This window comes from Ranitomeya variabilis, chromosome 8 (assembly GCF_051348905.1).
Source record: "Ranitomeya variabilis isolate aRanVar5 chromosome 8, aRanVar5.hap1, whole genome shotgun sequence".
Lineage (NCBI taxonomy): Eukaryota > Metazoa > Chordata > Amphibia > Anura > Dendrobatidae > Ranitomeya > Ranitomeya variabilis.
The window spans coordinates 189,427,083-189,452,480 of NC_135239.1; the positions used below are offsets into that span (position 1 = coordinate 189,427,083).

Genomic DNA, 25,398 nt, shown 5'->3' on the forward strand with positions numbered 1-25,398 from the left:
ACAGCCATCTTTTTCTTAACCTGAACAACCCCTTTAAATTTTACTTGTAACGTACTTTAAACATAAATCGTACTGTATTTCTGGAGATCTGTCTGCATTGTTCAGACTTTATTTTTAGACATACCGTATATACAGGAAAGTATAAGGAAAAGATTCACTGTCTCGTCTGTATGATGCATTCAATTCTGTATCCAAATTAACATCAGGAAATAAGTCCCCGAGCCATCCCCAACCTGCTATCAGTGATGAGCTTTTATTTTCTATATGTTATACACAGCACAACTTCCGATGCACGCGCAGTGCTGTGAGGTGTCTGACCGGCGCCATCTGTGCACTAAGCATGCGCTAGAGATAGATTGTGTATGACATACTGTGGGACATCTATGAAGCCAGGAAAGGGACCGGCCAGACTGTCTTCTCCCGTAACCGGCTAGACTGTCTTCTCCAGTGACCGGCCAGACTGACTTCTGCAGTGACCGGCCAGACTGACTTCTCCAGTGACCGGCCAGACTGACTTCTGCAGTGACCGGCCAGACTGACTTCTGCAGTGACCGGCCAGACTGACTTCTGCAGTGACCGGTCAGACCGGCTTCCCCTCTGACCGGCCAGACTGTCTTTATCAGTGACCGGAGAAGTCAGTCTGGCCGGTCACCGGTAAAGACAGTCTGTGGTGACTGACTGCCTTTAACAAATAAATACAATATGGCGTTTCCTTAGTCGTCGAGCTGACAGAGAAGAGCGACCCCCCTCTTTATCCAGTGCTGCACGGGTTTGCTTGTCGGCAGCAGCATGGCGATGACGAAGTTGGTGGAGTGTCCGGTGGTGGACAAGGTGCCCTTCCGCTCACTGGTCTTGTAGAGTGGACACACGTACGACTTGGTCTTCTTTATGTCTGACTTTTTATCTAAAAAAATGGAGAAAATAAAGTGGAGAATACAATGATGCATTAGTGAATGTCAGGTCGGCCTCAGCAGGGATCAGCACACTCTTATATTCTCGGCCATTTCATGACCTTTGTCCTAGGGTGTGTTCACACTGCGCCTTTCTTCAGTGGTCAAAAATGTGTTTTTGAAGCAGAAGACACTTCAGGAAACGCTCTTTTTTTCTGGAGTATCTTGCTAACGTTTTTTTCACTGATGATTTTTGTGTGTTTTTTGTCCCCATCATTTTCTGGCTGTTTTTTTTAATTTAGCAATCAATGAAGAAACTGTTAGTTTATTTTTCAGTGAAATGAAAAAAAAAGTGCAAAACCCCCCCCCTCGCCTGGGGCGCCTTTTAGCCTTCCCATTGACTTTTATTGTAAAGTGTAGAGTATCATTCTAATGGAATACGCCAGGAAGAATGGTCAGGTCACTTCTTGTAAAAGTTATCCCCAATCCACAAGATAGGGGATACCTTCTGGATCACTGTGGGTCTGAAAGCCGTGGCCCCCAAAGATCCTGAAAATTGGGGCTTTTTCCTGGCTGAATAATGGAATGGTCAATCCTGCACACGACCGCTCCATTCATCCTCAGTGGGAGCGCTGGAGATTGCTGAGCGCGGTGCTCGGCTGATCTTCATGCTCCTATTAGAATGAATGGTGCCGCAGTCCAACTCTGCTCCATTCATCCTCAGTGGGAGCGCTGGAGATTGCTGAGCGCGGTGCTCGGCTGATCTTCATGCTCCTATTAGAATGAATGGTGCCGCAGTCCAACTCTGCTCCATTCATCCTCAGTGGGAGCGCTGGAGATTGCTGAGCGCGGCGCTCGGCTGATCTTCATGCTCCTATTAGAATGAATGGTGCCGCAGTCCAACTCTGCTCCATTCATCCTCAGTGGGAGCGCTGGAGATTGCTGAGCGCGGCGCTCGGCTGATCTTCGTGCTCCTATTAGAATGAATGGTGCCGCAGTCCAACTCTGCTCCATTCATCCTCAGTGGGAGCGCTGGAGATTGCTGAGCGCAGCACTCGGCTGATCTTCGTGCTCCTATTAGAATGAATGGTGCCGCAGTCCAACTCTGCTCCATTCATCCTCAGTGGGAGCGCTGGAGATTGCTGAGCGCGGCGCTCGGCTGATCTTCGTGCTCCTATTAGAATGAATGGTGCCGCAGTCCAACTCTGCTCCATTCATCCTCAGTGGGAGCGCTGGAGATTGCTGAGCGCGGCGCTCGGCTGATCTTCGTGCTCCTATTAGAATGAATGGTGCCGCAGTCCAGCCAGGAAAAGCCCCATTCTTTGGATTGGTGGGGGCCACAGTGGTCGGACCACCAGAGATCAGAAAGTTATGAGATTTCATGAGATTTCAGCTCTGAGACTTACAGAACTGTGAATGCAGCTGTGGACCATAATACATTCTGTACTGCAGAATCTGTTATCTTATGTAGATCACTTCTGCCTATAAACTGCACGCTGATCTCTGGTGAGCACGCAGCAGCCCGGAGGCGATCCTCTGTATAGCTCCATGTGTACAGCTGACCAGGAGAGTCTGTCATTGCAGCAATTGTCAATTGGCAAGGAGTGGGCTCACAGTAGGGACCCTGAATGTCCCGGACATCAGCGACATAGAGGTCACTGTGACCTGTGATGACACGTGTCCCTTTTATTTGGGATCATAAAGTTAATTCACAAACTGCACAACACAGCGATCCCTCATCTTATAATAACCCCATCGCCTTCTATGCTAGGAATTTCCTTTTTTTTCTATAATTCCAATGCATTTAAAAAGAAAAATTTAAGAACTTTGCAATTTGTCTTGATTACAAATGTGTAACCATGGTAACAAACAACAAATAAACCTTGTGTAGTCTGATTCTGTTTACTCCTTGTTAGTCTACCAAATGTAGCTGATTGCTGAGATTGTACTAAGCCATTAGGATGACGGATATATCCATCATAAAGTGACATGTACACATGACGGATATATACATCAAATAGCGCGAAGGGGTTAAAACTACTGATTATTTTGTTTTTTTCAGGTAATGAGCTGGTGCCAGAGTTGTCTGACAATAGCTTATTACCTTTCCCACATTGAAAACATATGCATGTTTGGCTTAACTGAGCATGCATGTGCGTGAATCTATACTACAATACCGGGAATTGCAATGTATGGAGATGGGGCAAAAAGTAGCCAGAAAACTTATGAAGTGGGTGCTCCTGCTCAAGTGCTCTTGATGTGCGTCTGACCTAGCAATATAAAAATCACACAATTAATCTCACATTGGTGGAGGGTGAATTAATGACAACAGCTGCAGGGTCGCTCATATGTTCCCTATTAAGACAAAGTTCTATATCTAACACTGCGGATTTGCCAGCTGGATCCGGAGCGTACAGTAATGTTCTCATTGTGGACGACTTCCAGATTCCAAATCATGTGAAGGATAATCCACAATTTCTTGTCCTTTATTGTAGCACACAACCTTCCTGTGCGCTGGAGTAAGGTCACAGGACCTAGTGAAGGAGAGCTCAGTATTCCCATTTTGCACATTTATGGCCTATCCATAGGATGCTGAATGCTATACATTTCGGCTGGTTGTTCCGTTCCCATCTCTGGGTTCTGCCTCCTGTAATTTAGAGGTGTCTCGCCATATACAGCTCTCTATTCTGTTCTGAAAAAAGTCAAGCAAGTGTGCTGAGGGTATGTTTCAGAACTTCAATTGAAGGGAACAGAGGAAGCTGCGAATGTGCGGCCACTTCTCTATCCAAGATGACATGAGACAGGCCCGTTCTCAGGAGAGGTGCTGACCCCAAAGGTGACACATGTGTCCATCAGACATTTATGGCGTTTCCACATGTCCGAGGTTGGATCCACGTGATGACTACCAGCTTCATGGTCAATGTTGGTACAAACTAAAGAAATGGCCTAATTTCCGATGCTGTGTTCATCAGCATACCCAGTAGAGTCAGGGGAAGGATTAACATCACCAGCACAACTCATCGCCGACATTTCTATGCCGTGTATTGTATAAATGTCCTGAATTGAATGGATAATACATCTTTCCATCAGTCACTTACTTGGTTTTATCCAGATTATCGGCACGGAGTCAAACAGGATCTTGGGGTGCTGTTCCGCGAGTACGCCACTGCAAAAATGGGATTAAGGAGAGAAATAGGACTTTAATATGAAAAAAACAACCTTTTACCCATCTAATTAATATACAACGATAACGGATATGTTATTGCAAAATTGGTTTTATCATCACTTATTACAGGAGGGTTTTGCATTGTATTATTATGGTGTAATGCAGAATTCTGGTTCTTCTTGGTAACGACCAGAAACCCCCGGATTTGGGATGAATCTTTGCAGCTTAAAAAAATCTGGACAGTAGCCGAGGATTTGTTAATTGGTAATTTGGTGTTGCGGTCTGTACGGGGTTCTAAGGTTTAGATGGACAATTCAATTGAAGCATCAAAATGGTTCTGCCCAAGATTTGGACTAGAAGACTCATTTATTGCTCCATGTTCAGTTTTGTGATTGCGTTATGCCGAGTGCCGGGCTTGAGGGGAGCAGGAGTAATCTCGTTCTGTAGCTATGCACCGTTCCTCTGATGCCTCACGCTAGGCATATATGATATATCAGCTTTTCCTGGAAGATTCCTTTAATTTCCATTACTAGTGGATGCAATTATATGATCAACGGAATCCGCAGCAGCAAAAATAGTAAGTCAGGCAGGAGGAAAAAAATAGGAGGAAAAAAACAGGATTTTTGTGTACTCACCGTAAAATCCTTTTCTCCGAGCCATTCATTGGGGGACACAGTCTGTGTCCCCCAATGAAGCGAAGGAGAAACCATGGTGGTGTCAGTCTGCCTTTCTATCATACATAAGATGGTGGAGTGAACTCTGTCTTTATCCTTGATGATGAATATATAGTGACAATGTATAAATCGTGCAGCCATTGGAGTCACCGACCTCTCTTTGTCCCAGCGAGCTCCATCTAAGAACAACCCATTGATGTAGACGCCATCCTCTGGTGATGTGTCGGAGGTGTCCAAGGGCAGAACCTGGTGAAAAAAACAAAAAACGCTCTTTTAGTTCATGATAAATTGCTTTATTACATGAAATCAATGTCTCTGTCATTGGATTTCATATATTGACTTTGCTATAGAGTCATGGCCGAAAGTCTACACACCCTTGAAATTGTTCTAGAAAAAAAAGAGTACCTTGTACTTTTAACCTTATGATTATTGATATTTTTCAACAATTTTGGTTCTCAAGTCCCCAGACAGTTTTCTTCTCCTCTTTCTGTTCTCCGTGCTTTGAGTCAATTTCTCCTCTATTTATCTGGTTTCAGGTGTGATTTTCATATTGCCTGTTACTTGCCACAGGTGTGTTAGAACGAGCATCACATGCTTGAAACAAAGTTGTTTAAGTACAATTTTGGAAAGGTGACAACAATTTTGTGCCTTTTTCTCTCTATTTTTTTTTGTATTGTTCCAATGCACACAAAAGAAATAAACGTGTATAACAAAAACCACATGTAATTGTAATAATTTTCGGCCATGACTATATATATTTTTCTTTTTTTGTCTGATAGTCACATTGTTAGATTGAGTCAATACGAAGAGCAAAAATAAAACTTAAATGAAAATGACCATTTGGGACATTTATTGCATTTAGTAGGCTCCCCACTTATTGGGATATGGGAGAATATGTTCTTCTTCTACGTTTGCACCCTAAAAATGAATTCTTCATGTATGTGGCGTTCTCCATTCTACTTTATGGAAACTGCTGAATGGGTGGAGTGTTCACCGCTACACTATGGTGACAATACACGCTCATGCATGGCCGCCATTCCTTTCTTGATTGCCACATGGGGTCAGGGGACATGACCATACACTGTACTATTAGTTCTTACCCATCCTTGGTCCCATTTTACGTGCTGCTATGGTTCATTTTGGCATGAAACATACATATGAGCAGCAACCGCACACAGTCGAGCATTTCTGTGACTAAATGTTTGGGGGCCACATGGAATGTCATGGTGGGCCGCAGTCTTTGCACCCTCGCCTTATAAAAATCCCCATTCCAAATGCGTGCACGTGAACCCTACAGCCAATCATTGGCCTCAGTGGTCACGCTATGACCGTCAACTCAACCTTCACTACTAAAGCCAGTGATTGGCTGCAGTGGTAATCTGAGCCTAAGAAAGACTGGACGGACCAACAGAGCAGCTGTGCTGGGGAGGCCGGGGATTTACCTGGTAAGTATAGATGATGTAGATTGCATATAAGGCGGCCAATCCCTTTAATGAATCCTTAAGGCCCAACGTACTCATGCGAACTCACCTGAAATTCGTAGCCTAGCAAATCAATGGGGATTCTGTATTTCCTGGCATAATTCTGCATGGCTCCAGTTAAAAATGCTTGTGTGAAGAAGAAGCCCGACAGCCAGAAGACGTGAGGCTTTCCACAGTCACACCAGGTCTACAAGAAGCCAGACACATATGGCGGTATGTAATCAATAATGACGGTGGATAGATCTCTTTCCTATAGCATTGGATAAAATTAATAATAATCATATAATGCTTTACTGTGGTGCAATAGTGGAGTATGCTGTCCGTATGGGGAGACCTCCCTTTGGGGCTATGTTGGAGACCTCCCTAGGTGCAGACAAGTTTATTTTTCCTCATCTGAGAAAATTGGATCAATTTTGCTAATCACTCTCTGATCAGAATCTGATGTGAAAAAGATAAGAGAGAAAAATTTCTCCATCTTCTTTATTCTGTCAGTTTTTGCAAATCGAACTGCACTCAGATGTCATCCGAGTGCAGTCCAATGTTTTCCACAGACTCATTGACTTGCATGGTCGAGTGTGATTTGATTATCGGGTCAAACTCGAGCATACAGTGACTTTTTTCCCTCGGAGAGACATTGAAGAAAAAAATCAGACATGTGCACGGCCTCATTGAATAACATGGGGACGAGGGCGATCTGTCAAACTGATGGATGGCACTCGCCCGATTATGGTTTTCTGCACGAGCCCAAAGGTATCAGATATTGCTAAGGAAGATGGGGCCTAAAAGAGGCAGCAGCACAAAGACCCCATTTATTGAGGGAATGGGGTCCCAGCAATGATCACTCACCTGCAGGAATCTAAGCCGGGCCAGGAAATCACTGACGTAACTTCCTAGAGGTTTCAGGCTGGGATAAGACCGCTTTGCCCACGTTTCGGGAACCTTCCCCACGATTAAGCTGCCAGACAGGGCTTCCAGTTCGGAGTCCATGACCACCAGACCCTTGATGGCTTTCTGCAGGTTCTGTAGCGTTGTCCTTATAGTGCGGATTAAACTGGAAAGTATAAGACAAGATGTATTGAGTGAGAGCACGAGAAATACATCAATATAATAATAATAATAATATAACATAAATGCTTAGAGAGGTGGCTGCTGGTCACTGTGCCGGCCGTATAACGCCATCGATAATGGCAAAATGCCGCTGATCAATAAATGTCAATCACCTCCATGTACAGCAAATGATCAAACTTTTCCCTGCAATTTTCCCCTCCGTGAGACTCCGCCAAGGCGAAATAAATCCGCGCTATAGGAGCACAATCTGCTATACTGACTTATTGTACAGAGGAATTATCTATTGTCTCTCTCGTTTTCAATTTCTTTAATTCCTTTTATTTCTAGAAAGTTAATGAAACTGATTCCACGTAAGCCTTAACATAAACAAAATAAATAATACTCGCTTTATAATACATTTATTTGCTTTGGTTTTACAACGGATCAGTTTTGTGTTTTGTTTATAATATGAAAAGGTGTAGCTTATGGAAAAGATCTGTTTTGGACACTAAGGCCTTGTTCACACGTTACATCGTTTCTGCGAAAAGAAAAAAAAAAAAACGCAACGTTTTACAGCACCAGCAAAGTGACTGAGAGTTCTGAAATCTCACGCACATGTTGCGTATTTTTTCCTTGATCTTTTAACTCTGCAGCGTGGCAGCGGATTTCACCCATCAAAAAAGGAAAATCGTGCATATTTTCTACAGCTTTTTTCCTGCAAACAGACAAGTTTTTGGTGCATAAACGTCTGCCTTAAATACTTAACGTGTGCACACTCCCTAATTCTGTTTGTATGTTCCCAAGAAAGGACCAGACAAATGGAATGCACGAGTGCAAGTGTGAACACGGCAAATACAGCTCCCAACTGAGACTATTACCTGGCTGTACTGTGCCATGTTACCAGGATTAGTGTGCCCCCTGGTGGTACATCCTGGTATGTATATATTTGGAGTATAATTATTATTATTTTTATTTATCATTATGTAGAATTTTTCAAAAACGCGGCAAAAACGCACCTATTTTACGCAGTGTTTTCCTGCCAAGAAATGGTGCAGAGATTAACACTCAAAACTCGTACACCAGGTGCCAGCCCTGCCCCCGAGAGGTACAATTACACGTAAAAACCCCTTACTTGTTAAACCTCTCCATCTCCTGCACCAGCACTGTGTTCATACTCTCTTCATACCGCACCGGAAACTTCTGCAAAGCGGCCTCGATGTCAAAATCCTTAGGAAGCTGCAGAGATACGTCCGATATTAGGATTTCTTGTACTAATATTATTTCATTTTGCCATTTTTTTTATTTCATTTTTTACCAGATTTAAAGAGATTTTCTGGGATTTGACAAAAAGTTATCCATTAGTAAGGAATGTTAGAAAATAAATCACATTTTGACTTTTCCTGAGTAAATACCGTAATTCTCACCCGAGAATTATAATCGTCTCTGTGTTCAGGATAATCGTCGTGTTATCGATGATTACTTTTTTTTGGCTGTTTCCCATATTTCATTTCTGTATTCCCCCCAAATTTACAAGTTTGGAAAATTTCCGTTAAATATGACATTTTCTTAAAAGAAATCGCTACTCCTAACATATCTCATTCTATATTACCGGCACGAAGGATGTCCCACTAATAATCACGTGATCGCTGCAGCCAATCTCTGGTGTCAGTACATGACAGCTGAGACCAGTGATTGGCTACAGCAGTCATGTGACTCATGGGTGGGACGTCATTGCTCTAAATCAGGTGTGGACCCCCCAGGGAATCGGCATTGGATTCAACGGCTGAGTAATGTGTTTTGTTTTTTTATCTATAACATTCCATAATTTCGTTAAGTTTTTACAGAAACCCCTTTAAGAAGAAAATAAAGGTATACTGTATTTTTAGGACTATAACCCGCACTTTTTTCCCCAAAAAATTTGGGAGGAAAATGGGGGATGTGTCTTATAGTCCGAATGCAGGCTTACCTGGGAGTTGCGGTGGTGGTGGAGCAGGGTCCCTTACTGAGGAAGCCGGCGGCGGCAGGAGTGTGGTGATGCTGCGAGCCCGGGGTTGTCAGCAGAGTGGAGTGCATCATTGGTTTCCCGGCGGCCATTTTGCTGAACTCAATCTGTGCATGCGCCTCCGGAGGCTGCCATTTTCCTGAGGCTGTGGCATGCGCCACCTCTAGCAGCCCACGGCTTCAGGATAATGGCCCACAGCATCGCACCGCTGGGAAACTGCCTCCTCCCACCCATGGCTCTCAGCATTGCCCCACTTCTGCCGCCGCCGACTTCTTGAGCAAGGGACCATGCCTCCTGAGACCCTACTCTACCACCGCCGGCCCCCAGGCAAGAAACCTTAAATTCGAACGATAAGACGAACCCCCATCTTATAAAAATCTTTGTTTTCCTATTTTCCACACCAAAATTTGGGGTGCGTCTTATGGTCCGGTGCGTCTTATAGTCTGAAAAATACGGTATTTGATTGGAATTGATGACTGATATAAGGTCTCACCTTGCCGAGTATATCGTTAGCTATTTCATACAGCGTGTGATCACTGGCCCCGGATGACCCTCCTTGACGACTTCCCCCTTGGGTCAGGAGCAAGGACTCGAAAATGATCTTCGTTTGCTGCAGATCCTTTGATATGTCGACATTTTCGTGCAATCCAAAAACCTCCGGGTGCTGACTAAACGGGAGTCTCTGCCAGACAGGGAGAGAGATGGAAGAAAGTCACACATACGATGTTCTGGGAAGAGAACAGGACGGAGTGTTAGAGATGGAGAGCCCGTAGTATCACTTTCCAGATTCCTCTGCTGATATCATGTAAGGAGGGTATTTCAAGGTCCTATAGAAGGAAAAAAAATGCTGCTTTAATTGATCACAGCTCCGGAGCTGAAATCCCACAACATTCTTTCACCTTGGTTATTTCCATTCTAGGATGTAAACTCTTTAGGGCCAGGTGGTGTACGTTAAAATGAACTCTATAACTAGATGACAGAAGTTGTTGAGAGTGTAAACTTCAAAAAGCATGCTGACTGTTTCCAATAGCTGCAGGAAGGCAGAACTAATCGTATGCGTTCACAAATCGCAGTAATCCTACTGAATCCTGCTAATAGCAGCACTCTGATAATAATACATTGTATAGTGGCGTCTGACAATCACCTTGATAAACTCAATGTAATCGTCGTAAGTGCCTTTAGGGGGCGCTAGGTAGTTCCCACTTGGAGAGAAGGAATAACGTGGATTTTCCACTATGTCATTATTATAAAAATCTGCCAGAGTGGTCAGAAGGAGGCGCCGGTCCCAGTCATCGGTCACACGACCTCCGTAGTTACACTCTCCGGTTAGGTACGATATGGCCTCAAATGGTACATCTTCATAATCCTTCACAAAGAGCTGAAATAAAAAAGGAAAAAAAAAACGTTATTTCATCTTCTCATGTACAGCACCATGGAATTAATGGTGCTATATAAATAAATAATAATAATAATAATTACTATGAAAATAAAAAAAATTCTGCACACTCTGTCAGGTGTGAATTTACACTTTAAGGCTACTACTGGGTGTATGCTGCCATTATAGCCCTTGTATATGTGGGTGTATTAAAGAGGATCTTTCACCAGTTTGAGCATGTTAAATGTCATATCATGGAAGAGTGGCTGCAAAACGGAATAAAATATCATGCTATTTTATATTTCTCACCTATAACCAAAGGGGGCGTTAGAGTACTTTTTCCCCTGCATGAGGTTGACCAATCAGACGCAGGCACTGACATGTAGGATAAAAAAGAAAATGCCCCCATAGAAGAACAGACCCAGCTTTTTCTGTGAGATGAGTGCTGCACCATGTCGCACATATCACACTGAATTTTTCCCACTATCAGGGCATTATTAATGATGACTGGGATAAATGCAGAAAGGTGTTTGTAATAACACGCATTACAAACACCTCATTGCATTTATCCTCAGCTTTCTCTCATCTCTCAGCACTGTCAGATATGCTCTCTTCCCTCTCATTCTGTCAGTGCTGTGAGATGAGTGCTGCAGCAAGCCAGAGATAACTGCAGAGAGGTGTTTGTAATGTGTGGCATCTCACAGCACTGATAGTTTGAGGAGGAGGAGGAGAGCAGATCTGACAGCGCTGTGAGATGAGAGCTGCAGCAGGTCGCACACATCACACTGAATCTGTTCCCACTATCAGGGAATTATTCATCATGCCTGGGATTAATGCAGAGAGGTGTTTTCAATTAAACATATTACAAACATCTCACTGCATTTATCCCAGGCTTGCTGCAGCACTCATCTCACAGCAATGTCAGTTTGAGAGGGAGGGGAGCAATCTGACAGCTGTGTGTCATTATAGATCTTTCCATATCACACAGAGAAAGTCTGTCGATGTCTTGCAGCAGAAAAGAGAAAAAGTAAATGACCCCCAGTGAATAATCTCTGCCACCGTCCACTTGATTATAGTAGCATAGCAGTCATAAAATGTACTTGATAAAAACTCCACAATGGAGATGTGAAATAAAAAAAAACAATGTTTTATTCAGCGCTGCAGCCATTATTCTAAGATGTGGCTACTCTAACACGCCCAAATTGTTAAAAGGTCCTTTTTAAAGGGAATCGGTCTTTGCGACCTATTCTGAAAGATGCGTAATGTATAGACAGAGACCCTGATTTCAGCAATGTACCACTTACAGGGCTGCTTGCTGTAGTTTTGCTACAATCACTGTTTTATCAGCAGGAGATTATCACTAGAGGATTAGTAAACATGCTGCCATGTAGTCCTCCATATTCGTGAGCTTTGTATAACCTTGCCCCCGCCACTGATTGGATGCTTTCTGCCTATGAACAGTGACACAGAAATCAACCAATCAGTGATGCAGGCGGGGATTCACAACGCTCAGCATTCAGAGAACTGCTAGATCTGCATCAGATAAAACAGAGGTTTTATCAAAAGTGCAGCAAGCAGCCCAGTCAGTGACATAACACTGGAATCAGGGTCTCTGTCCCTAAATTATGCTGCTCTCAGATGAGGTAGCAAAAGCCTAGTTACAGAATCCCTTTAAGAGGATAGTGTCACCCTATAACAGTGATATAAAGCATAAAGTAATTACTTGTAGTTGCCGAATGCTGATTCTCAAATCAGACTCATTAAATCCATAGGGGATATTCCATCCCAAAGGACCAAACTTCTTCCTTTCCTGAACCAAAGCGTGGAAGAAACACACCCCAAAAAGTAACTTCTCCCATATCTGGAAGGAAAAAGCAGACGACACGGGGTTAGACTTTAGATCCCTACCATGTCGCATATAATATTAGATCGAGTCTCGTACTTGCTCTTTTCCTGGGCATCCACTGAAAAATTCTGAGTCCGAGATCGGGTCGGTGAGATAAGACTGCAGCAGGTTTAGTCTCAGTCCTGTCGGTGGCTCGTTTGTCATCTTCACACCGTTCTGGAGAATGGTCACGGGAAACTGGGGACATATGAGAAAGATTGTCGAATGCAAAGAAGATTGTACGAAAACTCAGGCCAGTCATGTCTGCACACTGTGGACGTGTCTGGCCCTGTGTGGAGATTGTATTCTTGCATGGCGGCCCACCGGAGGATTTTCCTGTTATCCGGTGGGCCAGTCCGAGCCTGAATACAACGATACATGACAGATTATTCTTACCTTGGGTGAAGGATAACTAGTTAACCACAGTCTGAAGTCTGGGTGACAGTTGTCACTGGTGAACTCCTCGCAGATCTTCTCCAGCGTTGGCATCCAGGACACGGCCAGGTGACAATTCTGCAGACAAACCCACGTCCCGTTGGCCGCGGCTTCCTTGATCATTTTTGCAGCTACTGGCCCCTGTCCCTGTCCTAGGGAGATGGCTTGGAACTTGTCGCCCCCTCCCATATTTTTGTCATTGGCAAATTTTAGCAAACCTGAAACAGAAAAGTTTCAATTGTTTATTAGCGATCTATTTATAAGAGATATATCTAAAAATGCATTATTTACCGGGTAAAATGTACCAAAAGAGGAGATAGAGGAGAAGAAAAAAGGAGGATTTTCCTATTTACCATAAGGTCTTTCTCGTAGCCTTCATTGTGGGACATAGGAGACCATGAGCTGCTCCTGAGCTCCTCACCGCTCCTGTCACCAGGACTCCTCAGCATGGTCTGGTGGGCTGCCTGACCTGGGACCCCATACAGCGCAGTTCACCACGGGTTTACCCGACGGGAACTTTTGCTTACAGGATATGCAAAAGTACAAGACCAGCGAAGGCTGGGAGGCCTGACATATATGTCTTTCAATGAGTCCAGACAGGGTTAGAGAAGAAATAGGGACAGGCGAGACGGGGTTAATGGTTGCAAGGAGAGGATGAGCCTGCTCGGGGGCCATTGTATGGGGTCCCAGGTCAGGCAGCCTACCTAGACTGGAACCTGGGCTGAGAAGCTGGAAAAGAGGTCCCGGGGACAGGTGCAGCGAGGAGCCCAGGAGAAGCTCATGGTCCGTGTCCCTCAATTATATATGTATATACATATATATATACATATATATATATATATATATATATATATATATATATATACATACATTTTTTTTCCAGAAACAGCGCCACTCTTGTCCTCAGGCTAAATGTGGTATTACAGCACAGCCCCATTAAAGTGAATATGCATTGTCGGTCCCTCAGGACGGCTGCTTTAGTTTACATTGCACAGAGAGATCCGTGCTCTGTGTGTTTCTCTGGTGCGGAGGTTTTGGTAGTTTAGAAATAGCAGATACGCTTTTTTTTTTTGTATTTTTACTGATATTTTTTATATAATATACTTACTTGCCATTGGATCAGCTCCAGGAGACAAGACAAAGATGAGCGGGATTGTGGAATTAGAGTCCAGGTAACTTTTCGATAAATCGAATGGAGGCGGCTCCACAAATTTCTTTCCAAGTTTGTCAGTCACGTAGTTGGTCACGGCCGGGCTCATCTGATAGTACAAAAAAAGGAAACACATTGCTCTAAGTATCGCATATTTACCAACAAAATTGTCACCAAAAGTGGACAACCAAGCATTTTTTTTTTATTTAAATACTTGTATTATCGGTTTAAAATCATTTTTGCAATTGGGTTTAATTATAAAATTGTGACTGTTTGGCTTTTGTGTCCCTGCACATTCAGCTTTGATGTGGTCTGTGGTAACAAATCAGCAGAGAGGAGCTCAGAAAAAGACAGCTATAAACTCCTAGTCACACTGCCATTGTGAGCTCACTGGTGGATTCCCAGTGAACTCATTCCGCAGCCAGCAATATTATTATTAGTAGTAGATCTCAGTCCTGGGTAGTACAAGGGGGTCCTGAGTGGGAGCCCTCCTATCAATAACATCCATATGGTCTAATAGGAGATAGGAAAAGGGACTTTCTTCATCAGATAACCCCTATTTGTAATGTAATATGAAAGCAAATATAGGGCAACAACATAAAAAAACAATGCTGGTAAAAATAAACTACAATTAAAAACAATGGACAATTCATATTTCTTACCTTGTCTGGTCTGAGGCATCTCAGAATAATCATCTTCTGCAGCTCATTCAGCTTCTCATTATATGGATTAGGTAATGGGACGTTGTGAGGTTCCCTGCTGTCATACAGCACGTGCCATTCATCGGGATTGTCAATTAAATGTTCCCTGTCCATACAATAACACAGAGACCGTGATGAAATACAATAGATTGCTCAACACATTTATAGTAACCATCTATGTAAAAAAAAATATAACAATCAGTCATTACAAACGTTGTTCTACATCTGACTACAGCTCTCATCTCTCAGCACTGTCATGCTGTGAGATGAATGCTGCAGTTCTTCGATGAGTGCTGGACACATTCAGCACTCTGCATCTGTCCCAGGTATTGGGGCATTATTCTCTGATGCCTGGGTAGATACAGAGTGGTGTTTGTAGCGACACACAGCTCTGCTCTTCTTCACACGCCAGTGACATCTGTTTGACCCTGTCAGCCATATCAGTCTTACCCCATCATACAGAGAAAGCCAGGTCTGGCTTCTCTGGGTGGCATTTTCTTTTATCACCCTGTATGCTGCCTCCTGCTTATGATTGGTGTTGTGAATTCCGTTCTGGAGCTCCCTCCTGTGGTTGCTAATGGTATTTTTGTGAGTTCTGCCCTTTGGCTCCCTCTGGTGGTTTCGAGTGGTACTGCTGCTCCTTTAGGTAGCTGTAGCAGCTGCCTTCACTAATCGCCTTGCCTGGGTTTGTTATTTAAACCTGCTCTGGGCTTTAGTTCATGCCAGCTGTCAATGTCTTAGGTTGGATTTGGTTCTCTCCTTGGATTTCTCATATGGCCTGTCCTTGTCAGCAAAAGATAAGTTTTTGCTAGTTCTTGTTTGTCCATTTGCTTTGGACTCTATTGCTCTGCAAATATGTCTCTTTTTGTCCAGCTTGTCACTATGTCATATTCAGGCTAGCTGGAAGCTCTGGGGAAGCAGATTTGCCCCTCCACACCGTGAGTCGGTGTGGAGTTCATTTTTGTAAACTCTGCGTGGATTTTGTAGTTTTTAACACTGACCGCACAGTATCATTTTCTCTCTGTCTATCAAGTTTAGTATTGGCCTCCTTTGCTGAAATCTGATTTCATTTCTGTGTACGTCATTTCCCTCTTCACTCACAGCCAATATTTGTGGGGGGCTGTCTTTCCTTTGGGGGTTTTCTCTGAGGCAAGATAGCTTTCTATTTCCTTCTTTAGGGGTAGTTAGTTCTTAGGCTGTGACGAGGTGTCTAGGGAGAGTCAGGAACATCCCACGGCTATTACTAGTGTTTGTGTTAGGATTAGGAACTGCGGTCAGTAGAGATACCACCTCCTCAGAGCTCGTCCCATGCTGCGTTTTAGCCACCAGGTCATATCAGTGTGGCTCCTTAACCATCAGGTCATAACAGATTGGGCAATGGCAAACAGGGGAAAAAGTAATTGTCCCCAAGTGAAAAACTACTGCTGTTGCCCCCTTAATTATAATGGAAGAGCTAATATCTCTGCAATGGAGATGAGAAATATGTTTTATTTAGATCTTCAACCACTTCATCATGATGGGGCCAGTTTACATATAAAATGCAGTGAAAAGTCCTCTTTAAGATTCTCTTAAAAAAAAAAAAGTGTCCATACAGGTCCATGAATTCACTTGTTAAGTTGCTAATAAAATGGCTGCAGTTAGAGGTGAGGAAGTATCGCTCTATAACTAAGTGATTTTTCAGTTTAAGAAAAACTTTCTCAAAAACTAATTCCAATATAAATGAGAGCACACAGAGCAAGCCTAAATATAATATAAGTGATTACTCCAGAATAATCAGAAATCAAACAGGTGCATATAAACAATAAATATAATAAATATTTAATTGAGGTATGCAACTATACAATAAAAATTAAAAGTTGATAATTAAAATCAAGAAACAATGAAAGCAAGGGGAGGCTAATGAGAGACACAAAATAATGAAAATAAGACAAAACAAGAGGTAGCCACTAGATGGCAGAATACTACCAAGGAATGATGTATGGCCACAAAATTAATAACAATGCAATTCTGAAAGTTGGATGTGATCTATTAGAACGCTTACCTCATTCTCTTAAAAGAAGGTAAATCGCTTGCACGACAAATCTCATCCCAGCTTTTATCTGGAAGCCAGCCCGGCGCCGGGTTTGCAACATTATTTTGCAGGCCGACACCGCCAGTAAGCAAGAACATAAATTCTTGGTGTTCGATTTCCTTCTTTGCCCTAAAATTATAATGGGTAAAACGTCAGTGTGAAAGATGGCAAACAATTATGTGGCCGTAGTTTATACCGCCTGCCGGCGCTCGGAGGAAGACGTACATGAGGAGGTTGCAGCAGAGCAAGAAGGAGAACAGGAGCTTGTCCTTCTCGAACAGCGAGCGGCACACGTTGCAGTACAAGTTATAGGTGAAGTGATCGATCAGGTAACGGAGACGCTTTTCAAGGATTTTAGATTTGTTGCTGAAAACAAACACATGAATATTATATATACAGTATACAGTTAGGTCCATATATATTTGGACAGAGACAACATTTTTCTAATTTTGGTTATAGACATTACCACGATGAATTTTAAACAAAACAATTCAGATGCAGTTGAAGTTCAGACTTTCTGCTTTCATTTGAGGGTATCCACATTAAAATTGGATGAAGGGTTTAGGAGTCTCAGCTCATTAACATGTGCCACCCTGTTTTTAAAGGGACCAAAAGTAATTGGACAGATTCAATAATTTTAAATAAAATGTTCATTTTTAGTACTTGGTTGAAAACCCTTTGTTGGCAATGACTGCCTGAAGCCTTGAACTCATGGACATCACCAGACGCTGTTTCCTCCTTTTTGATGCTCTGCCAGGACTTCACTGTGGTGGTTTTCAGTTGCTGTTTGTTTGTGGGCCTTTCTGTCTGAAGTTTAGTCTTTAACAAGTGAAATGCTGCTCAATTGGGTTGAGATCAGGTGACTGACTTGGCCATTCAAGAATATTCCACTTCTTTGCTTTAATAAACTCCTGGGTTGCTTTGGCTTTATGTTTTGGGTCATTGTCCATCTCTAGTATGAAACGACGACCAATCAGTTTGCCTGCATTTGGCTGGATCTGAGCACACAGTATGGCGGCTCTGAAGACCTCAGAATTCATTCGGCTGCTTCTGTCCTGTGTCACATCATCAATAAACACTAGTGACCCAGTGCCACTGGCAGCCATGCATGCCCAAGCCATCACACTGCCTCCGCTGTGTTTTACAGATGATGTGGTATGCTTTGGATCATGAGCTGTACCACGCCTTCGCCATACTTTTCTCTTTCCATCATTCTGGTAGAGGTTGATCTTGGTTTCATCTGTCCAAAGAATGTTCTTCCAGAACTGTGCTGGCTTTTTTAGATGTTTTTCAGCCTTTTTATTCTTGATGCTTATGAGTGGCTTGCACCGTGCAGTGAACCCTCTGTATTTACTTTCATGCAGTCTTCTCTTTATGGTAGATTTGGATATTGATACGCCGACCTCCTGGAGAGTCTTGTTCACTTGGTTGGCTGTTGTGAAGGGGTTTCTCTTCACCATGGAGATTATTCTGCGATCATCCACCACTGTTGTCTTCCGTGGGCGCCCAGGTCTTTTTGCATTGATGAGTTCACCAGTGCTTTCTTTCTTTCTCAGGATGTACCAAACTCTAGATTTTGCCACTCCTAATATTGTAGCAATTTCTCGGATGGGTTTTTTCTGTTTTCGCAGCTTAAGGATGGCTTGTTTCACCTGAACGGAGAGCTCCTTTGACCGCATGTTTATTTCACAGCAAAACCTTCCAAATGCAGGAACCACACCTCAAATCAACTCCAGGCCTTTTATCTGCTTAATTGAGAATGACATAACGAAGGGATTGCCCTCACCTGTCCATGAAATAGCCTTGGAGTCAATTGTCCAATTACTTTTGGTCCCTTTAAAAACAGGGTGGCACATGTTAAGGAGCTGAAACGCCTAAACCCTTCATCCAATTTTAATGTGGATACCCTCAAATGAAAGCTGAAAGTCTGAACTTCAACTGCATCGGAATTGTTTTGTTTAAAATTCATTGTGGTAATGTCCATAACCAAAATTAGAAAAATGTTGTCTCTGTCCAAATATACACTCACCGGCCACTTTATTAGGTACACCATGCTAGTAACGGGTTGGACCCCTTTTGCCTTCAGAACTGCCTCAATTCTTCGTGGCATAGATTCAACAAGGTGCTGGAAGCATTCCCCAGAGATTTTGGTCCATATTGACATGATGACATCACACAGTTGCCGCAGATTTGTCGGCTGCACATCCCAAAGATGCTCCATACAAGGCAGGATGGATCCATGCTTTCATGTTGTTTACGCCAAATTCTGACCCTACCATCCGAATGTCGCAGCAGAAATCGAGACTCATCAGACCAAGCAACGTTTTTCCAATCTTCTACTGTCCAATTTCGATGAGCTTGTACAAATTGTAGCCTCAGTTTCCTGTTCTTAGCTGAAAGGAGTGGTACCCGGTGTGGTCTTCTGCTGCTGTAGCCCATCTGCCTCAAAGTTCGACGCACTGTGCGTTCAGAGATGCTCTTAGGCCTACCTTGGTTGTAACGGGTGGCGATTTGAGTCACTGTTGCCTTTCTATCAGCTCGAACCAGTCTGCCCATTCTCCTCTGACCTCTGGCATCAACAAGGCATTTCCGCCCACAGAACTGCCGCTCACTGGATTTTTTTTCTTTTTCGGACCATTCTCTGTAAACCCTAGAGATGGTTGTGCGTGAAAATCCCAGTAGATCAGCAGTTTCTGAAATACTCAGACCAGCCCTTCTGGCACCAACAACCATGCCACGTTCAAAGGCACTCAAATCACCTTTCTTCCCCATACTGATGCTCGGTTTGAACTGCAGGAGATTGTCTTGACCATGTCTACATGCCTAAATGCACTGAGTTGCCGCCATGTGATTGGCTGATTAGAAATTAAGTGTTAACAAGAAGTTGGACAGGTGTACCTAATAAAGTGGCCAGTGAGTGTATATGGACCTAACTGTATATACATGTCCACATATATATTTCACCAAGTGTGATCGTGAACCCTCACCTGTCCTGGATGGAGTTGATATAAAGGTTGACAAACCAGTTGAGCGCATACTGATACATCGGGTCAATGTTAGCAAGGTCCGCGATACTGAAGAACAGCACGGATGAATGTTTGGCGATGGGCCTGTAGCCTTCTCTGGACTCTGCAATTTTTATTTCTGTTTTCTCTGCAATCTATAGAAGCAGACAAAAAAGGATACAAATCTAGAAAATCAGCAATTACTATCCAAAAATACAACTTTACTATGGCCTCCAAGCTGTCTTTTCGGGTGACTTTGCAGAATAAGCTACATGAAAAATAATAAAATTTCTGGTCATTATATGACTTGTATCCCACATTTTGTTCACTAATTTCCCCTCTGCAGACACTAATTTTCAGTTGTCTCTGAGCTAGTGATGTAGAGTGACTCTTTTGATGTGTCCTGTACACTGCACACAGACACGAGGGATTCCTGCAGTCTGTATGTAGCACATGTTCAGAAGCAGCATAAGGATGAAAAATATTATACAGCAGTGAAGGGTGAATCCACCACTGAAATAAAACATATACAGCAGTACTGAGCAGTGTAGAGGTGAATCCACCACTAAAATAAAACATATACAGCAGTACTGAGCAGTGTAGAGGTGAATCCACCACTGAAATAAAACATATACAGCAGTAATGAGCAGTGTAGAGGTGAATCCACCACTGAAATAACACATACAGCAGTACTGAGCAGTGTAGAGGTGAATCCACCAATGAAATAAAACATATACATCAGTAATGAGCAGTGTAGAGATGAATCCACCACTGAAATAAAACATATACAGCAGTACTGAGCAGTGTAGAGGTGAATCCACCACTGAAATAAAACATATACAGCAGTAATGAGCAGTGTAGAGGTGAATTCACCACTGAAATAAAACATTATTAGAAAACAGCAGGATGACCTGTCTGTTTTTCTCTGTCTGTTCTCCCTCTTCCTTCCTGTGCTCACTGTTCTCCAGCCTCATCCCCCCTCTATCCATAGACTTCAACTGGTAGCTATAATCAGTCTGCATTGTTTTACCCAAGATGAAATGTAGCTATTTTTCAGAGTGGATGATGAATTTATTAGATGGAGGAATGGGAGACGTGGAGAGAACTGGCTCCTAAGTGGAGAAAGAAGCATTTTTCTTGATATAAGATATATTACAATATTTCTTATTTTTGCTTATACTATTGATTTATGCAAAGTTTGTTGGCCATTTAAAGGGAACCTGTCATGTGCAAAAGTGCTATTTTCCTGCATATATGGGGTTAATTTTCTAGTAAATAGCGTTAAAATGCTGGTTGGCTGCTTTACTGAAAGTGCGGCTACCAGGAGGAAATTAACATATACTTCTGGGAGCCGCCGGACATGGAATGGTTACAGACGGCTATAATCCCTCCTCGGAACTCTGATTGACAGCTCACTGCGCAGCGTGTGTGCGCAGCGTGTGTGCACAGCGTGTGTGCAGCGTGTGTGTGTGCAGCGTGTGTGTGCAGCGTGTGTGCGCAGCGTGTGTGCGCAGCGTGTGTGTGCAGCGCGTGTGTGTGTGCGCAGCGTGTGCGCAGCGTGTGTGCGCAGCGTGTGTGCGCAGCGTGTGTGCGCAGGGAGAGCTGTCAATCAAAGTGTAGGGAGAAGCTACAGCCATTTTGCTCACCTGTTGCTTTTTGGTGATCTCATTGCTCATGATCTTGGCTGAATCCAAGATCTGAATGGCACTCTCATCTTCCAAGATGTTCCCTTCTGAGGACTGTAAGGTCTCTAATATTTTGTCTTCAATCTCCTTCAGCTGTTTCTTATTGGCGGCTGATTGTAAAATTAAAGCGTTCCTCTCTTCCTCGAGCTCAGGCCTGTAATGAGGAAAGTATAAAGGTAAATATAAAGTATAAATATATATAATAGTAAAACTAAAGCAGAGCAGAAAGCACAATGAAGCTCCGGTTGCACACATGTATTCTTCCCAGTTTTGGTTCTCAGGGGGCACGTTGGTCTTTATGGGGTACTTCCTCGGAGCACATTAATAAATTATAAAATACACTACACCCTCCAGTCCTAGACCCTCTCCTGTGTTTTGTTGCCTCCCCCACTGCACAGCGGCACTAGTGATGAGTGAACGTGCTGGGATAAGGTGTTATCTGAGCATGCTCGGGTGCTAACCAAGTGACTTTGGTGTACTCGAAAAATATGTTTGAGTCCCTGCGGCTGTTCGCCACATGCAGGGATTACCTAACAAATAGGCAGTCCCTGCATGTGTTGTGGCTGTCGAACAGCCGCAGGGACTCAAACATAGTATTCGAGCACGCCGAAGACACTCGGTTAGGACCCGAGCATGCTCAGATAACACCTTATCCCGGCACGTTCGCTCATCACTAGTGCGGAGGACTGGAGATCTGCGACAATGGAATCGGCATAAGACAGTAGAGGGCCTAGGACAGGCGAGGACCGCTCACCTCTCTTTTGCTACTACGATGCCAAGTAACTGATCTTCCAGCCCCTCGGGGGTGATCATAAAGTTTAGCAGGGACACTTTTGTTGCTAACTCAGGCAGATAATGAGGATTTCTCAGTTTCGTTGTGATATAAAATCTGAAGTCCGCAGAATATTCGATGATTGTTTCTCCGAGTCTGATGCAGTCCATGCCGCCTGTGAATGCAAAAGCAATTCATTATACAACGGGCGTAAACGGGAATCACACACGGAGACTTCAAAAAAATACATTTGTTCTTAGGGAAAGTGAAAAAAAAAGCTCTTTTATCCACACAATACTTATACCCCAGGGGTAATTTTTGTACATTGCTTTACTACAATACTTAAAGGGAATGTTTTTACGTAGGGTATGGCTGTATAAGCACTCGTCTCCCAATAAAGATTATATCTTTTGTGCAGGGATCCGTCATGAGAAATCTATTGTAGAAAGCCATATGCAAATCAGACTGGAAGTGCACAAGGGGCAGAAGCTTTACAAGTGCACTGACACGCCCCCATGCACTGACACAACAACATGCACTGACACGCCCCCAGCGTACTGACAAGCCCCCATGCACTGACATGCCCCCAGTGTACTGACACGCCCCCATGCACTGACACGCCCCCAGTGTACTGACACGCCCCCAGTGCACATTCAGCCTTATTTGCATGTGGCTTTTATGCTGAATTTCTCATGACTGGCACATCAGATCTCTACATATCATTTTTACTGCATGCGTGGCCATACATAGTGACCAGACCCCCAGCAATCAGTACATTATCATCCATCCTGTGGTTAGCTCAAAGCTTGCTGAGATGAGAATAAGCCTTTAAAGTGGTCGTCTCATCTTGTTAAATGGGTAAAATTGCAAATCGCATGTAAAAATACGCAAATTTGCAACTTACCCATTATTAAAAATCAGCTGCGCTCCTAAAGGCAACACAAGACCCCCTTAGCACAATATATCTAACATTTTACATGCTTCACCCACAAGTGGGGTCACACAAATTGACAAATAAAGACACGAATGACACTGCTCTAATGTTTGTAGGCAGGAACATCTAATGGCAAGATGTGGATTACCTTCATCTGTTCCAAGGAGGCAGAAATAGAGAGAATGGCGACAATAAAAATAAAAAGTGATTAGAGTGAAGTCGATGAAGAACTGATGTCAACTTTTTTCTATAACTAATTTTAAAAGGTTTTTTTTTTTTTTTCTTCAGAAAGACCACCCCGTCTATATCCCCAAGAAATTACCGCCTCTATAAGGGCAGAGTCAGATGGGCGTATAAATCGGAGCGAAATGTGAACGCAGTGCATGGACTGGCTGGTGGCTCTCCCTACGCGAGTGTGATGGGCTCATGTATTTCTTTGGGTCGGAAGAGCCACTAGCCAGTCCGTGCACTGTATTCTGATCTCGGTCCGATTTAGGCTGGGGTCACACTTGGCGTAAGACAATACGCCACGTATTATACGTCCGTACTACGGCCGTAATACGGAGAAATGTTCCCAAAATAGTGATCCGTAGGCAGGGTGTGTCAGCGTATTTTGCGCATGGCATCCTCCGTATGTAATCCGTATGGCATCCCTACTGCGAGATTTTTGCGCAGGCTTGCAAAACCGACATCTAATGGATTTATGTGCTCAAATGTTCATTAAAACATATATACAGTATATATACATATATATATATGTCATTGAGACACATATATATATATATATTCTGTATTTAGATTTCATTCAGCGCGATATCTGTGAAAAGCCGGTAATTCAATTGCCGGCTTCTCATTTCTCCTGCACAAACCCGACAGGATATGAGACATGGTTTACATACAGTAAACCATCTCATATCCCCCTTTTTTTTGCATATTCCACACTACTAATGTTAGTAGTGTGTATGTGCAAAATTTCAGCGCTGTAGCTGCTAAAATAAAGGGTTAAATGGCAGAAAAAATTGGCGTGGGCTCCCGCGCAATTTTCTCCGCCAGAATGGTAAAGCCAGTGACTGAGGGCAGATATTAATAGCCAGGAGAGGGTCCATGGTTATTGGCCCCCCCGTGGCTAAAAACATCTGCCCCCAGCCACCCCATAAAAGGCACATCTGGAAGATGCGCCTATTCTGGCACTTGGCCACTCTCTTCCCACTCCCGTGTAGCGGTGGGATATGGGGTAATGAAGGGTTAATGCCACCTTGCTATTGGAAGGTGACATTAAGCCAGATTAATAATGGAGAGGCGTCAATTATGACACCTATCCATTATTAATCCAATTGTAGGAAAGGGTTAAAAAACACACACACACATGATTTAAAAGTATTTTAATGAAATAAACACAGCGGTTGTTTTAATAATTTATTGCTCTCTCAATCCATCAGCAACACCCTCGCTTGGCAAAATAATAAACGCACAAGATACATACCCTCAGCTGAACCGTCACGTCCCACGAGGTAATCCATGATCTGAAGGGGTTAAAATAATTTACAAGCAGGAGCCCTGCAAAGGCAGCTGTGCTCCGTGCCTGTAATCCCCGGCGAATGAATGAAATGTAGGTAATTGACCTACATTTCCTACAGTCGCGGTGATGCGCCCCCTGGTGGATGTCCTCATATGACCTGGAGCGTGGGAAAAAGTTCCCAGGCTGCAGTTCATGAGAACATCCAGCAGGGGCGCATCACCGCGACTCAATGTAAGTACAGATCCAGCTTTCCTTTCAGCACCCGGGGATTACAGGCACGAGCGAGTGGTTTATCGCAGCTCGTGCCTGTAATATTAGTTAACCCCTTCAGATGGATTACCTCGTTGGACGTGATAGGACATCAGAAGGTATGTATCTTGTGCGTTTATTATTTTTCCAAGCGAGGGCCTGGAAATGGATTGAGAGAGCAATAAATTATTAAAGCAACCGCTGTGTTTATTTCATTAAAATACTTTTAAATCATGTGTGTGTGTGTTTTTTAACCCTTTCATACAATTGGATTAATAATGGATAGGTGTCATAATTGACGCCTCTCCATTACTAATCTGGCTTAATGTCACCTTACAATAGCAAGGTGGCATTAAC

General features: G+C 43.3%; 1 protein-coding gene across 3 annotated transcripts in view; it reads right to left on the reverse strand.

The window, feature by feature from the left end:
• Window positions 1-10: 10 nt before the first annotated feature.
• Window positions 11-25,398, reverse strand: part of DNAH12 (dynein axonemal heavy chain 12) — an 82,620-nt gene continuing 57,232 nt past the window's right edge. For 2 of the 3 annotated variants that reach the window (XM_077278565.1, XM_077278563.1), the window contains 18 exons: window positions 22,322-22,514; window positions 21,529-21,721; window positions 19,865-20,037; window positions 17,103-17,243; window positions 16,848-17,006; window positions 14,768-14,912; window positions 14,064-14,214; window positions 12,917-13,173; window positions 12,578-12,718; window positions 12,359-12,496; window positions 10,405-10,638; window positions 9,754-9,942; window positions 8,391-8,494; window positions 7,058-7,262; window positions 6,261-6,398; window positions 4,885-4,976; window positions 3,989-4,056; window positions 11-904 (listed from right to left, as the gene is read on the reverse strand). In XM_077278565.1, coding sequence (XP_077134680.1) covers window positions 714-904; window positions 3,989-4,056; window positions 4,885-4,976; window positions 6,261-6,398; window positions 7,058-7,262; window positions 8,391-8,494; window positions 9,754-9,942; window positions 10,405-10,638; window positions 12,359-12,496; window positions 12,578-12,718; window positions 12,917-13,173; window positions 14,064-14,214; window positions 14,768-14,912; window positions 16,848-17,006; window positions 17,103-17,243; window positions 19,865-20,037; window positions 21,529-21,721; window positions 22,322-22,514 — 2,912 coding nt within the window. In that variant the 3' untranslated portion in view covers window positions 11-713. The remainder of the gene's footprint in view (window positions 905-3,988; window positions 4,057-4,884; window positions 4,977-6,260; window positions 6,399-7,057; window positions 7,263-8,390; window positions 8,495-9,753; window positions 9,943-10,404; window positions 10,639-12,358; window positions 12,497-12,577; window positions 12,719-12,916; window positions 13,174-14,063; window positions 14,215-14,767; window positions 14,913-16,847; window positions 17,007-17,102; window positions 17,244-19,864; window positions 20,038-21,528; window positions 21,722-22,321; window positions 22,515-25,398) is intronic. The other variant, XM_077278564.1, reaches the window with a different exon arrangement.